The 13978-nt window shown below is 48.3% G+C and overlaps 1 protein-coding gene across 3 annotated transcripts in view; it reads right to left on the reverse strand.

Annotated features, from left to right (window-relative positions):
* Nucleotides 1–13978, reverse strand: part of flna (filamin A, alpha (actin binding protein 280)) — a 70135-nt gene that overhangs the window by 28659 nt on the left and 27498 nt on the right. For all 3 annotated transcript variants that reach the window (XM_056274501.1, XM_056274502.1, XM_056274500.1), the window contains exons 3-16: nucleotides 12465–12716; nucleotides 9922–10019; nucleotides 8941–9088; nucleotides 8338–8456; nucleotides 8173–8250; nucleotides 7803–7965; nucleotides 7389–7589; nucleotides 3843–3980; nucleotides 3471–3597; nucleotides 2540–2676; nucleotides 2136–2332; nucleotides 991–1104; nucleotides 645–788; nucleotides 327–450 (exon numbers count right to left, since the gene is read on the reverse strand). In XM_056274501.1, the coding sequence (XP_056130476.1) occupies nucleotides 327–450; nucleotides 645–788; nucleotides 991–1104; nucleotides 2136–2332; nucleotides 2540–2676; nucleotides 3471–3597; nucleotides 3843–3980; nucleotides 7389–7589; nucleotides 7803–7965; nucleotides 8173–8250; nucleotides 8338–8456; nucleotides 8941–9088; nucleotides 9922–10019; nucleotides 12465–12716 (2040 nt within the window). The remainder of the gene's footprint in view (nucleotides 1–326; nucleotides 451–644; nucleotides 789–990; nucleotides 1105–2135; nucleotides 2333–2539; nucleotides 2677–3470; nucleotides 3598–3842; nucleotides 3981–7388; nucleotides 7590–7802; nucleotides 7966–8172; nucleotides 8251–8337; nucleotides 8457–8940; nucleotides 9089–9921; nucleotides 10020–12464; nucleotides 12717–13978) is intronic.

Genomic DNA, 13978 nt, shown 5'->3' on the forward strand with positions numbered 1-13978 from the left:
TGAGTGAAGGAGCGAACACACAGATTGTTTTTAACACCCCTGACACTACCAAACTGGTGCCTGTAATGTCAAAACCCTCGCATCAGTGGTTTTTTTGTTGTTGTTGGTATTTTCTGTCTTTATTAGATAGTGGTAGAAGAGAGAGACAGGAGGGGATGACATACGGCAAAGGGCCCGGGCCAGGTTCGAACCCAGGCCACTGTGGTAAGGACTCAGCTGTATATGTGGTACCCCTCTACCAGGTGAGGTTTGTAATGTATAAATTGTTTAGCACTGTATCGCAGTGTATGGTATAAAGATATAAATCACCACGAGTGATTCGTTACCTTGCCCAGCTTCTGCACAGTCAACTGTAAAGTATGTTGGTTCGAAGGCCTTCAGGTCCGTCTTCGCCACGCCAGGCCCCGACACCTTCACCTTGTTTGGGTGACAGCCTGCTCCAATGTTCATCTATTAGCACAAACAAAGAGCAATCAAATCCAAGGATGCAGCATCCTGCACATTATATACGTGTGTGTACCATACACACACACACACACACACACACTTTAGGGTGGAAACTCTTCAGTTCACCTGAAAAAATAAAAAGCCTACTTCGTGCTCTACAGTTTCAAAATGAATGCGTGTGTTTTGTGTGTACTCACCCTGAAAGGGCTGTCAGGGATGTTGACCCCTCCCCAGGAGACCATGACGGTGTGTTTGAGGGGTTTGCGTGGGGTGTAGGTGCATGTGTAGGTCCCATTGCCGTTGTCCTTCACCTGGACATCTACAGGAGAACCTTCCCCATCCTATGTGACACGGACACAAAGCTGCAGTCAGTAAAAGCTGCAGAGACTGACGTCATGAAAGGTGGAATGGAAATAAAAGGGGCAATGGAAGGGTAGCAGGGCAGAAAAGGTCAATCCGTGGGACACACATCTGGCCGTGGGACACACATCTGGCCATAGCCGTCCACATGTTAAAACACAGACACAAACAACACATCCCTACCTGAGCCACAATTTTCAGGGGGGCTTTGCCACCCTGCTTGGCATCGACCGTGAATTCGGTTGGCTTTCCAACAGCCAGGCCGCTGCTCTGCAGGCCTGGACCGTAGGCCTTCACCTGCAATAAACACATGCAGCTCATCAGACCAACAACGATGCGTTTGAGGGGCACATTTTAGCAAAGAACACTCCGGACCAAGTTCTGCTTTAGAATAAAGCTCATCTGAAGCACATGTGTATGTGAAGACATGAAGGTCAGCATCCTTCAGTACAAACAACACATACTGCCTGCCTCAGAGACGATGACCATATTCTTCAGCACACCTTGTGTGTGTGTGTGTGTGTGTGTTAGCGTTGTCATGTATGCTTGTGATAGTGTACGTGTCCATTTGTGTTCTTGATTTTAGTACCGTTTCCTTTCAATGAAAAGTATGTTAGGGCTGATAATTATCATTTTTAATACTTCAGCCATGTGCTTAAGCACAAAAACAAAGAGGGTTCGGGGCCTGATGCGAGAGTTTTAGGGAGTGGATGGTTGGCAGTTGAAATTAAGGTTACATATTGTATTTTGTCGATGTTACACACCGCGGGTGCAAAAAGTGGACAGTGTGTGCATGTACAAGTGAACCTGAAATTCTCCTTGTGTTCAGTATTCCTGCGGGCAAGTGGATTAGCTTAGTCCTGCTATGTAGCAGTTAGCACAGCTACACGGAGAGTGGGTGTGTATTGTAGCCCGAGCGGACGTTGTTTTGTGTTTTTAGTTTTAAAGTGTTGCACAGTGTTCCTGGACTGCAGTGAATACCACCAGCATCAGTTTGCATCGACTCCGCCGTGAGGGAGGGATTCTGCAATGAGAAAAGTGTTTCTGGCTGCTCGTAGCCATGCTATTCCCGGCCGCTGTTAGAGATGAGAGGACCTGGATCTTCTCATCTGTACAAGGACGCCTCAGACGTCAGTCAGACGTGACTGCTTCCACTGGGGATGCTCCCCGGTTCTGTATTCTGTCCGTCAATGTAGCAAATTCGGGGGGCAGCCCAGGAACCGCCTCAGCTGGGACGCGAACCCATGTCTCCCACACCACGGGCAACTACGTTAACCAGTCAACTAAAGGGTCCAACCCTTGTGTTGCCTGTGTGTGTGTGCGCACACCTTGTCGGGGTAGAAGTCTTTGCTTGGTGGGTTGACAATCTCAGCCATGAATGGAGAGTGCTGGATGTCTTCACCGTTGCAGAGCACATGCACGGCGTACTCGCCAGGCTCCGTTGGCCAGTAGCGCACGTCGCAGGAGCCGTCGCCCTTGTCATCACACTCAATCTTAGCCTGGGATGGACCTTCCACAGAGAAACCTGCAGAGAGACACAGCTTGGTCAGCAGAAGTGGCCAGAGGCTCAAGTCAACACATCAGTGTGTGCATGAGCACGGCTGGAATGTAATGTACCATCCTCATCTTCCACGAGACTGACAACCTGCAAGACTCTCCGAGACTTCAATTCAGGCTGGCACACAAATGTCAATTGTGCGAGTTCACTTGGTCATCTCCTTCATTCACTCACCCAGTGTGCCAACATTGTCTCCAACAGCCTCCACCACAAAGTCGGCAGACTTTCCAACCACTCCTCCCTCCAACCCGGGCCCCCAGGCTCGCACCTTCTGCTGGCCCGCTTCAGCTCCAATCTTCACCTCGATGGGACTGAATAGTGCAAGATCAGGCACAATGATTATGTTACACAAACGTCATCCTTAGTATTTGTTACAGATGTGCATGTGTGTGTGCGTGTGTGCATGTCTCAGTGTGTGTCCTCCATCTGGTGAATGTCTTATTTGTTTCCCAGATACTGCTCCCAAAAAAGTGATCACTTACAGACAGTGGCCTTTTGTTATGAGATGTAAGACTGGTGGGCTTCTGACATTGCTATGCATGCATGTGTCCAATGCCCCCCCCTTTTTGTTTGGGGGAGAAGGCTCTGCTGATCCGAGGAGGGCTGCAGACTACCACATGCCTCCTCCGATACATGTGGAGTCGCCACCCGCTTCTTTCCACCTGACAGTGAGGAGTTTCACCAGGGGGACGTGGCGCATGGGAGGATGACGCTATTCCCCCCAGTTCCCCCTCCCACCTGAACAGGTGCCCTGACCGACCAGAGGAGGCGCTAGTGCAGCGACCAGGACACATACCCACATCCAACTTCCCACCCCCAGACACGGCCAATGGTGTCTGTTGAGACGCCTGACCAAGCTGGCGGTAACACGGGGATTCGAACCAGAGATCTCCATGTTGGCAGGCAACGGAATAGACCACCACACTACCCGGACGCCCCTCCCAACGTCCTTTTTTAAAACTGCAGTTTGTTCCCCTCAGTAAATAGAAGGTACTAGTTATAGAGGTTTTATGGCCAGTGACTCTTGGCATTTTGTCAGTGAGTAATAGAAACGGTGATAGGGTGGGACGACAGGGGAAAGGCTGGAGAGACAGCGTGTGTTTACCTGCGGGGGATGTGCTGCCCTCCCCAGGTGATGGTGATGCTGTAGGTTCCAGGAGTGGTGGGGTAATACTCAAAGCCATACACTCCATCTCCCAGATCCTTCCTCTTACAGGGCTCCTCCAGACCCTCTGCAAACACAGGCACCAACCTCGCTTGACTTTACTCCCATCCACTCCCCGTTTTCGGAGGCAAGACATAAATGCCTACTACATGATTTCAGACTCAACTTTTAGACTGTGACTGAACCTTTTCAAACTGGTATTCAGTCATTTATACTTTTTTTTTTTTTTACAAAGCATTTAAAGGATATAAATAACACACTTTAACTTCAACACCAGGTTAAATCTATCTGCTGGCAACTAGCGAGACTCACTGGGGCCTTTGATGGTGACTTTGAGTTCTCCTGTGCCGGCTCCTTTGGTGTACACCTTGAAGTCTGCAGTCTCCTTCACCCTCAGGCCTTTGGGCTGCAGCCCACGGCCCTTTGCCCTGCACAAGCTGGGGTTACAAGCTATATTGAGAACAGAGAGAATGAAAGAAAAGAGAAAACAAGACAATATTGTCACTTCAAGTTCAAGACCACGTTTGATGGCAGTGGTTTCAGTGAAGACAAATGAACGCGGTGTGAGTTGAACGATATGAGACGAGATCATTTCCACACATTCATCACCCTGAAGGCTAACTGAACCGCTTCCAATCAACTGTCCTTCATCACCCCCCCACCCCACCCCTCTACCTCTTATCCTCCTCTCCATCTGAACACAGTGTGGACTGGTCAACCACAGCGGAGGAAGGAAATCCTCATCTCCACAGGCTAGCGTCCATTTGAACAAATAGACACATGTGAGATAGGACCTGCTGAGTCATGGCCAAACATCTGCAAGCAGCTCAGAAAACCCAGCAGGTCCCAGGGAAAATGAGCTACCGAAGAGGGTCAGGAACCAACAGGAACCAGGGAACAAGAGCTACTGAAGAGGGTCAGGAACCAACAGGAACCAGGGAACATGAGCTACTGAAGAGGGTCAGGAACCGTGGAACTTGATAACCTGAAGAGGGTCAGGAACCAACAGGAACCGGGGAACTTGAGCAACTGAAGAGGGTCAGGACTTCTCATGTTTGCTGCTGAAAGTGCAAAGCACTTTGATGGGACAGAAAACTTCTTATTTCTGGGGTTAAGTTTTCTCACTTGGGGTCCTATTTCAGTGCCAGTATTCCCTTCTATACAACATATCCTCTAACTATATAACTTCTATACAACATATCCTCCAAGTATATAACATATATAACTTCTATACAACTTATCCTCCAACTTTATAACTTGTCCTCCAAGTATATAACATATATAACTTCTATACAACTTATCCCCTGTAAACACCATGAATGATGTGGAATGAAATGAAATATCAGTTTTTGAAGTTTAAACTATTGCCCACTGAACTATATTGAAGCCAAGAGAGAAGATTCAGTAAAGTGGCAAGTTCACTGAAATGTACTGATGACTGGGGAAACCATCCATCCATTATCCAAACCGCTTATCCTGCTCACAGGGTCACGGGGATGCTGGAGCCTATCCCAGCAGCCACTGGGCGGCAGGCGGGGAGACACCCTGCACAGGCTGCCAGTCCATCACAGGGCCCACACACACACACAATTTAGTACAGTCGATTCACCTGACCTACATGTCTCTGGACCAGGGGTGGGCAATCTTATCCAGAAAGGGCCAGTGTGGGTGAAAGCTTTTGTTCCAACATTGCAGTTACACAGCTGATCCCACTAATAAACCAGTAGAGTCATTGCTGAGGAACTTGATTAGGAGACACAGGTGTGTAATTGCTTGGTTGGACGAAAAACCTTCACCCACACCGGCCCTTTCTGGATAAGATTGCCCACCCCTGCTTTGGACTGTCTGCAGCCCTCCCTGGATCGGCAGAGGGGGTGGAACAACGACCGGGAAGGCTCGGAAAATCAAGTAATTGGCCAAGTACAATTGGGGATAAAAAGGGGGGGGGGTCTCAAATAAAAGAGCAAAAAAACACGAGTAATGAGGTGACTTGAACATATCTCTGTTCTTCTCAGCAACTCTTCTGTCCACGTGTGAAAGTCAGCGATCCCTCCTCACACATGAAGCCTGTGTGTACTGTGGATGTCACAAAGAGGCATGCAGCACTGTGCCAGACATAGTTTCTAAATATGAGGCGACAACACATAATCAGATTTTTGCCATCATTAAGACAGCCTGCCGCCCAACGACTGCTGGGATAGGCTCCAGCATCCCGTGACCCGAATTAGGGTAAGCGGCTTGGATAATGGATGGATGGAAACAACACAAATGAAAATCCCCAAATTGTACAAGAAGTTCCCAGAGAGACGCCGTGTGTCGGGTTTATGAGGTGACTCTTCCCCCTGACTGTCTGGGGGGGACATGGGAATGTACTTGTAGCATGAGAACAAATATTTCCAGGTGTCTGTATCTGCAAGGCTTTGGTGAGAAGACAGAATGTGTGAGTCAGCCTGCTGACACACACACACAGCAGTCCAGAGCAACACGAGTCACGAGACACACAATTCAGCACACACACACATACACGCACAGGGCAGAGGATAGCACACCTTCACATGCTCTCACACACATCTATATTGGTCCAATACACACACACACACACACCAGAGTGGGTACCCAAGAGAGATCCCAGGAAACAGGAAATGACAGCAGAAGGAAGAGGCTGCTCCAGAGAAAGGAGAGATACCACCAGGCCTCTACCAAAGAGAAGGGGGGGGGGGGGAAGAGGGAAGGGGAGGAGAAGAGATGAGTGAGAAATATAAAAAAAGCAGAAAAGCAAACACAACATCCAATACTGTAACAAGAGACACCAAAACATGGTTATATTGCAGAGGAAAACAGCGGGGAGTCGGCACACATTTCAGACCGTCCCCACTCAAACCAGCAGGCAGAATGGGAATAACACCCCAATCATCTGCATTTCCTACGTGCTCTGATAATTCCTAAAATGCGTTGTTTTTCCTCACCCTCTCTCCAGCCTAGCTTTTCTCCACACGTTTATTATGTCCTCATCAGCCATCCATCTTTACCTCTTTTTGATTCACTTTTTTTTTTTAATCCTTTTCACACTGCACCAATACCATCTGGCCCCCCTCACTCCATGTTCTCATCCCATTTGCTGCGCCACCCCCTCTGCTGATCCGGGGGGGGGGGGGCTGCAGACTACCACATGTCTCCTCCGATACATGTGGAGTCACCAGCCGCTTCTTTTCACCTGACAGTGAGGAGCTTCACCAGGGGGACGTAGTGGGAGGGAGGATCACGCCACCCCCCCCACCCCCCCCGGAACAGGCGCCCCGACTGACCAGTGGAGGCACTAGTGCGGTGACCAGGATGCACACCCACATCCGGCTTCCCACCTGCAGACACAGCCAATTGTGTCTGTAGGGACGCCCGACCAAGCTGGAGGTAACACGGAGATTCGAACCAGCGATCCCCGTGTTGGTAGGCAACGGAAGGAACCGCTATGCCACCCAGGCAGCCCCATTTTGTCAGTTTTATGACCTTCCTTTTCATCCAACCCTATACGATTTTCAGTAACCCGTTGAAATAAGAACTAGAGAGAGGGTCAGGTGGCGGCTGCACGGCACATGGTGTGAATGGACTGCATCGAAAGGTCTGATGTAGAAAACCAACATTAGCAATTAATTGTCAAAGTCAAGAAGTCGGGTATGAAAGTGGCTGTACATGTACTGAACAGCCTCACTGACCTGAACTTACGTTGAGCCAACTAACCATCATGGATGTGGAGATATCTCCGGCTACAGGACCCCCGGTGTAAAACATGACGACTAGTTTTAGCTCCTTGTTTTCTAAGAATATTCCCCGTTACCCAGAAACCACCCCTCTCGGTCTTACCCTCGCCCACGTTGACTGTGAAGGGGCTCTTGCTGATCTGCCCCCCGGCGAAGGTGACGTAGATGGTGTGCTGGCCCTCCAGCGTGGGTTTGTAGGCACAGCGGTGGCTGCTGTTGCCCTTGTCCTCGATCGTACGCTCCACGGTGTTCTTCTTACCGGCCGGGTCCATGATCACCACCTCCACCTCCCCAACACCCGCGCCTGCCAGACAGGGTTCGACACAACACAACACAGGGAGGAGAAGGGGGAGGTTTTGAAAATGAAAGACGAGCAGAGACGGGGACAAGAGAGAGAATGTTAGAAGAACAGAAGAAGTGTGTGCGACACGCTCAAACACAAGACGCCACAGAGATCTTCAATGTACAACAGTTTTGAGATGCACGACCCCGCTCGTAATACTGGCGCTAGTATTACCTGCTGTGTAAACGTCAAAGTAGGTGGTCTTGTTTGCGATGTTTCCTGAGGGCTCCAGGCCAGGACCCTGGGCTGTGGCCTTGCTGGAGTCTCCCTGGGCCATGCCAACCTCCACCTCGAAAGGACTCTTGGAGATGTGCTGTCCTGCGAACAACACCGTCACCTACGGAGCAGGTAGGACAGTGTGAGGACCATCACCTTGGTGCCACCCAGTACCATCAGCACCACGACCGACAAATGAAATCACTTGTATGGAGACAGACCGCCAACACCACCTGCAAAGCCTCTTCAGTCAGCTTATTGACTTTCTGTGAGATGCAACACACTCAGCTGAAGTCCATGGTGTTAAATAGAACAGCTGTAGTTTTACCTTGTGCATGCCAGTGACTTTGGGGATGTAGAACACAGAGTAGGTGCGGTTCTTGTCGTTGTTGGCTGTCACTTTGGCCTGAAGGGAAAACACACAGATTCTCAACGTGAACCAGAAATATAACATCATCATCACAAACATGAGGTTTAAGAGGTGTGTGTGTACCTCCTCTCTGTGTCCGGCAGGGTCCTCCACATAGACTAGCACTTCTCCCATCCCAGCACTGATGGTCTCCACCGTGAAAACGGCCTTCTTCATCACCACATTTCCAACAGGCTCAATGCCTGCAGAGATAATGGAAGGTAGGAGAGTGAGGGACTCAAACAAGGTTTTAAAGGACAAGCTGCTTGGATAAAGCACTTTCCATGTTTCAAGATGTCTGGACAGAATTCGTACCATTGTTAACATGGGGTTGGGACTGAAAATGAAATGTACTTCCATAGTTTATGGAGAAGCAGCCATTTTACATGTCAGGCATTTAACACATGAACCAGGCACCTTACTATGAGCACAATAGTGGAATTAAGTTAAACTTCTCTTGTTTCTATGCTCTGACATCACAATTAGCATCTAGGTTATTGGCTACAAACATTTAAATAACTCCTGTTCTAAACTGACCTGAACGTGTTCAAGCTGCTTGAGAACTACATCCATCCATCCATCCACGAGCCAAACCGCTTATCCTGCTCCCAGGGTCGCGGGGATGAACTACATGTTTCCTAATAAAGTCCCTTTTAAAAGTGTAGGCACAGGTGTGTGTGTGTGTACCTGGCCCATAGGCACGGGCTTTCTTGGGGTTGAGTTTTGGTCTCAGGGGAGCACCAGGCTTCAGTTTGGCCTTGGGGAACTGGGACAGGTAGGTCATGACAGAGTGTTCGTCCACATTGGGGTCAACAATCTCTTCTGGGGTGATCACCTAAGAGAGCAAAGGGAGAGAAATAACAGCTCATAAGAACAGTGCCACCTTCCATCTCATCTCGTTTATACGCATTTGCTTGAGAAGCAGAGGGAGGCCCGACGTCCTAGAACCTGAACAACTTCTTGTGAGAGCCTTACTTACACAGCTTTGTTTAGTACTATGGCAATTACTACCTACATGACCCAAACCACAGCTCAATCTACTCCACTCTGACTTAAAAAGGTTACCTTAGTCGAGCACACTTGCAACCCAGCATGCAAAAGTACCAACCAACCCCCGTTGTGTGATTTACAAGCCACAAAGACAGCAGGAGAGACGGCTTCTCAGCAGAAGCAGAACTGTAGGCGGAAATAACTGACCACAGAATCAACTGTGACCACGCTAGGCATAGCCAGCTATGCCAATCATTCCGACAACACGCAGATATGTCAGAATACCAACGGTGCCAACCCCACAGACATTCAAATAAAAGCTGATTTCCACTCACAATGTGTTTCCTTCAGACAAGTGCAAAGGGAGATGAAGTGTTTGAATTAAATCGTACTGGTTCTCACTGCACTGGCTAGACGACCATTTCTTATTCTAAGGCCCCTGGTAGATCTGGAGAGACTGGATCAAGTTTGACTCATCAGGATGCTACAACCCATGACAAATTCACTGCAGCTGAGTTTAGACCGTTCTTGTAACCAAGAATTTGTTGTGGAACTAGCCAGTGAGATAAAACAGAAGGCCACGCCTCAGTGACATTATCCGAATCAGGTCATCAGGTGAGTTTACATAGCTACATTAGTTCGGGTCAAGACAAGTCCATGCACACTAGTCATCATTACCTGTGGGATGCCGAGCCAGTCGTCTGCTTGCTGCATGGCCTCGCGGGCATTGTCCACAGGTTTGCTCTGGTCCCACTGGTCCCAGTCAGGACACAGACCTGAGGGCACATCAGCTCCATTAGATTCAAGCACTGACAGAGACAGATGTCTGTAAACAGGTTTAGTGTAAATCCACAAGCACACACATGCCCTCAAGCGCACTACATTTTATTTATTTGGACCCCCCCTCTTTTCTCCCCAATTGTACCCGTCCAATTACCCCGCTCTTCCGTACCGTCTCTGCGCCAACCCCTCTGCCAATCCAGGGAGGGCTGCAGACTACCACATGCCTCCTCCAATACCAGTCACCAGCCGCTTCTTTTCACCTGACAGTGAGGAGTTTCACCAGGGGGACATAGCGCTATTCACGCCATTCCCCCTAGTTTCCCCTCCCCCCAAACAGGTGCCCCGACAGACCAGAGGAGGCGCTAGTGCAGCGACCAGGACAGATACCCACATCAGGCGTCCTACCCGCCAATTGTGTCCATAGGGATGCCTGACCAAGCTGGAGGCAACACGTGGATTTGAACCGGCGATCCCCGTGTTGATAGGCAACGGAATAGACTGCTACACTACCCAGACACCCCCACACTACATCTTAAACGGAAGCTAATTCAATGTATTAGCATCAGGAATTTTCATCACACTTAATCATTAATAGATGGAGTTTCAAGATGTTGAAAGGCTGCGTCCTCCATCTCAGTGTTCAGTTAATGGAGCTTTTCTACAAGCATTTACAATGCACCTTCATTTAATGCAGAAACTGAGAACTACATTTGTTTATGCCAAGTAATCCAATTAGAGCCGGTATCGCTACTGTCAGGCTGTACAGTTATGGACCTGATAAGGGGAGCATCCAAAATATGCACTGATCCTTATTTCACTGTGAGACTTATAACGGGTAGTTTGACTTCTGGGGTTCTCACTAGGTGTGCTGCAGTCAGACAGAGTCGTGGATGCCTCTTCTCATGTCTGTGCATGTAGTTTGGAGGGACATTGACTGATGAGTCGGCTCAGCTGAAGAGTCTCTACAAATGAACATTCTCCAAAGCTACTTGTTAAAACTTGTTACTCAAGAGCCTAGCACTAACAAGTTTTCTTAACCAATGTTTTCACAAGTACACAAAGAATGCTAAAAATATTATAGTTTTACATATTTTTCCGTGTTTGTCGTAAGACAGATGTGCATATTTTGGAAAAAAGTTAAAACAATAATCTAATATTTAGGATTTATTGGTTAAGAAACATGGTTATTGCTACGCTAACAGGTAAAGAGTGTTAATGATCAGCTTCAGAGAAGGAACATTTCCCTTCTTCTGGGAGGAGCTGCTAACAATCCCAGCAGACAGCCAGCAGGTGAACACAGTTAAGACAACCTCACCCATCAGCCTACCTCCAACCTACCCAAACCTCACCCATCAGCCTACCAAAATCTCACCCATCAGCCTACCAAAATCTCACCCTTCAGCCTACCAAAATCTCACCCATCACCCTACCCAAACCTCACCCTTCGGCTCTCCTCCAACCTACCCAAACCCCACCCATCAGCCTACCTTCAACCTACCCAAACCTCACCTATCAGATTACCTTCAACCGACCCAAAGCCCTACAAAAGCTTTGACTCTATGTAAGTAGGACACAAACCACAAAACCAAACTATCCCTTTGTCTGACCTTCTGATGACGGCAACCCTTGAATTTTAACAACTGGCTCTTTCCATTTTGAAGGCATTTTATTGTCAATCTCAACAATGATGTTTGCCAAAAAAAAAAAAAAAAATTCAGTTAATTTGTTTGAGTCTCCTATGGTTGAATTTCAAGTATGAAAGTTGATTCATTGTTTTCCAACCATCTCTTTTGAGTGGCTTTTTTGCTGTAACGAACTAAAAGATTTTTCCTGTTTCCTGATCTGTCATTCCATGCTGCTGGACATCAAGGTATGCCAGACATTTGCACCCTCTTCCCTCACCTCTAACCCCCCATTCCTCCTCTCTCTTCACTTTCTCAACAAGAACACAATAGATTAGAATGCTCCTTCTCTCCTTTTTTTGCTGCCTCTCTCAGATGCCAAACCTTCTCTTTTCACCTTGCCCTGAACTTCTCCCTCACACAGCCATGTGCACTGCACACTTTGGAATTTCTCTGATCCAAGGTTAGCAGCTGTCTCTGACTGTTGTTTACAGACAGCTGCTTGTTACACAGTGCTGTGATCCAAATGTCTTAAAAGATGCACAAATGCACTTCACACGCACAAAAGTGTCTCAGTCCTTTAATGTCCTGAACACAGGACAGGACAAAGTATGGACAACCATCTGGAATCTATGGAGCAGTGCACACACACACACCTCCGACTTCTGCCCACATCCCATGACCAAATGGCCCTATCCCACTCTCCACACACGCAAGCACGCACACACATCACTGCTTCACCTTCACCTATTCCTGAGACACACAGACACTCCACAACCAACATGGTTCACACTACTTCATTCTTGGTTCTCTAACCTGGAGCACAGCTGTCAACCAGGGCTCCCAGGGCGCGGCCACTCTGCCAGTCTTTGCTGAAGTTGGTGATGGGCAGCTCGGGCAGCTTGTTCTGGATCCAGCCCAGGAGCCTCTGCTTGGGCGTCTTCTGCTTGCCATCATCTCCCTCCTCCTCCTCATCCCACATGGGCATGGAGATGGAGTAGTGAAGAATCAGCGTCCAGATCAGGCCCAGGATTAGTTTCAGGTTCCCATCCACAATGGCTTTGGAGTCTGCAGCAGGGAAGGAAAGCAATTCAGGGACCATGTAGATATGTTCAAACAACTTATTCACATGTTGAGAGTCTGGACTGGAGGGAGGCAAGGGAGATGAGTTCTATGTCATAAACAGTGGGTGATTTCCTCAAATGTAGGCAGGCAGTTGGGGGTAGAACATTTCAGCAATCAGGAACACTTTATTTGAAGTTTATTAAATAATTATGTTTATTAATAAAATTTATTAATTTGAAGTTTTCCCAAATAAAACATCCTTTAAATATAAAGTTCACATTGGATGAGCACTTACATCATCTATGCAAAAATGAGGATACTCTCATTCAATCCCCTCGACATGTAAATGGACCACGGCCACCATTAAAACTCTAAAGGCTTGAATGGACAAATCAAACCTTACATTAGTCATTTAGCCGACGCTTTTATCCAATGCAACTTACAATAGGTGCATCATTTAACGTAGGAAACCAGGAGAACTACTAGTCATCAGAGGTCATAAGTGCATCTAAACAAGCATCTAAGAGCAAAACCAGTGCTAAAGTAAAAGTACAAGAAAGAGTTTTTGGTTTTTTTTTTTTTTTTTTTTTTTAAGTGAATACAGTAAGTGCTAAAAACAAGTAACAGGGTAGTAGTTCTTAAGGAGGTGAGTTTTCAACCTGCGCTGAAAGATGGGCAGCGACTCCGCTGTCCGGACATCGGTGGAGAGTTCATTCCACCACTGTGGGGCCAGGACAGAAAAGATCTGTGACCGGGTCGATCGGCAGCAAGGGCCTCCGAGTGACGGGGCAACCAGGCGTACCAAGGCAGCAGAGCGAAGTGGTCAGGTGGGGGTGTAGGGCTTGACCGTGGCCTGGAGATAGGAAGGAGCGGTCCCTTTCACTGCCCTGTAGGCTAGCACCAGAGTCTTAAACTGGATGCGAGCAGCTACTGGGAGCCGGTGTAGGGACATGAGAAGGGGAGTTGTGTGGGACAACTTAGGGCGGTTAAACACCAGACGAGCTGCAGCTATCTGAACAAGCTCCAGAGGTCTGATGGCTGACGCCGGGGTGGCAGCAAGGAGGGAGTTGCCATAGTCCAGCCGGGAGATGACCAGAGCCTGGATGAGCACCTGTGCCATCTCGTCGGTGAGGAATGGGCGAATCCTCCTGATGTTATAGAGGAGAAATCTGCAGGAGTGAGCAACCGATGCAACGTTTGCAGCAAACGACAGTTGGTCGTCCAGGATCACACCCAGATTCCTCACAGTCCGAGTTGGCATCACC

The sequence above is a fragment of the Lampris incognitus genome, chromosome 2 (assembly GCF_029633865.1).
Source record: "Lampris incognitus isolate fLamInc1 chromosome 2, fLamInc1.hap2, whole genome shotgun sequence".
NCBI classification, from domain to species: Eukaryota; Metazoa; Chordata; class Actinopteri; order Lampriformes; family Lampridae; genus Lampris; species Lampris incognitus.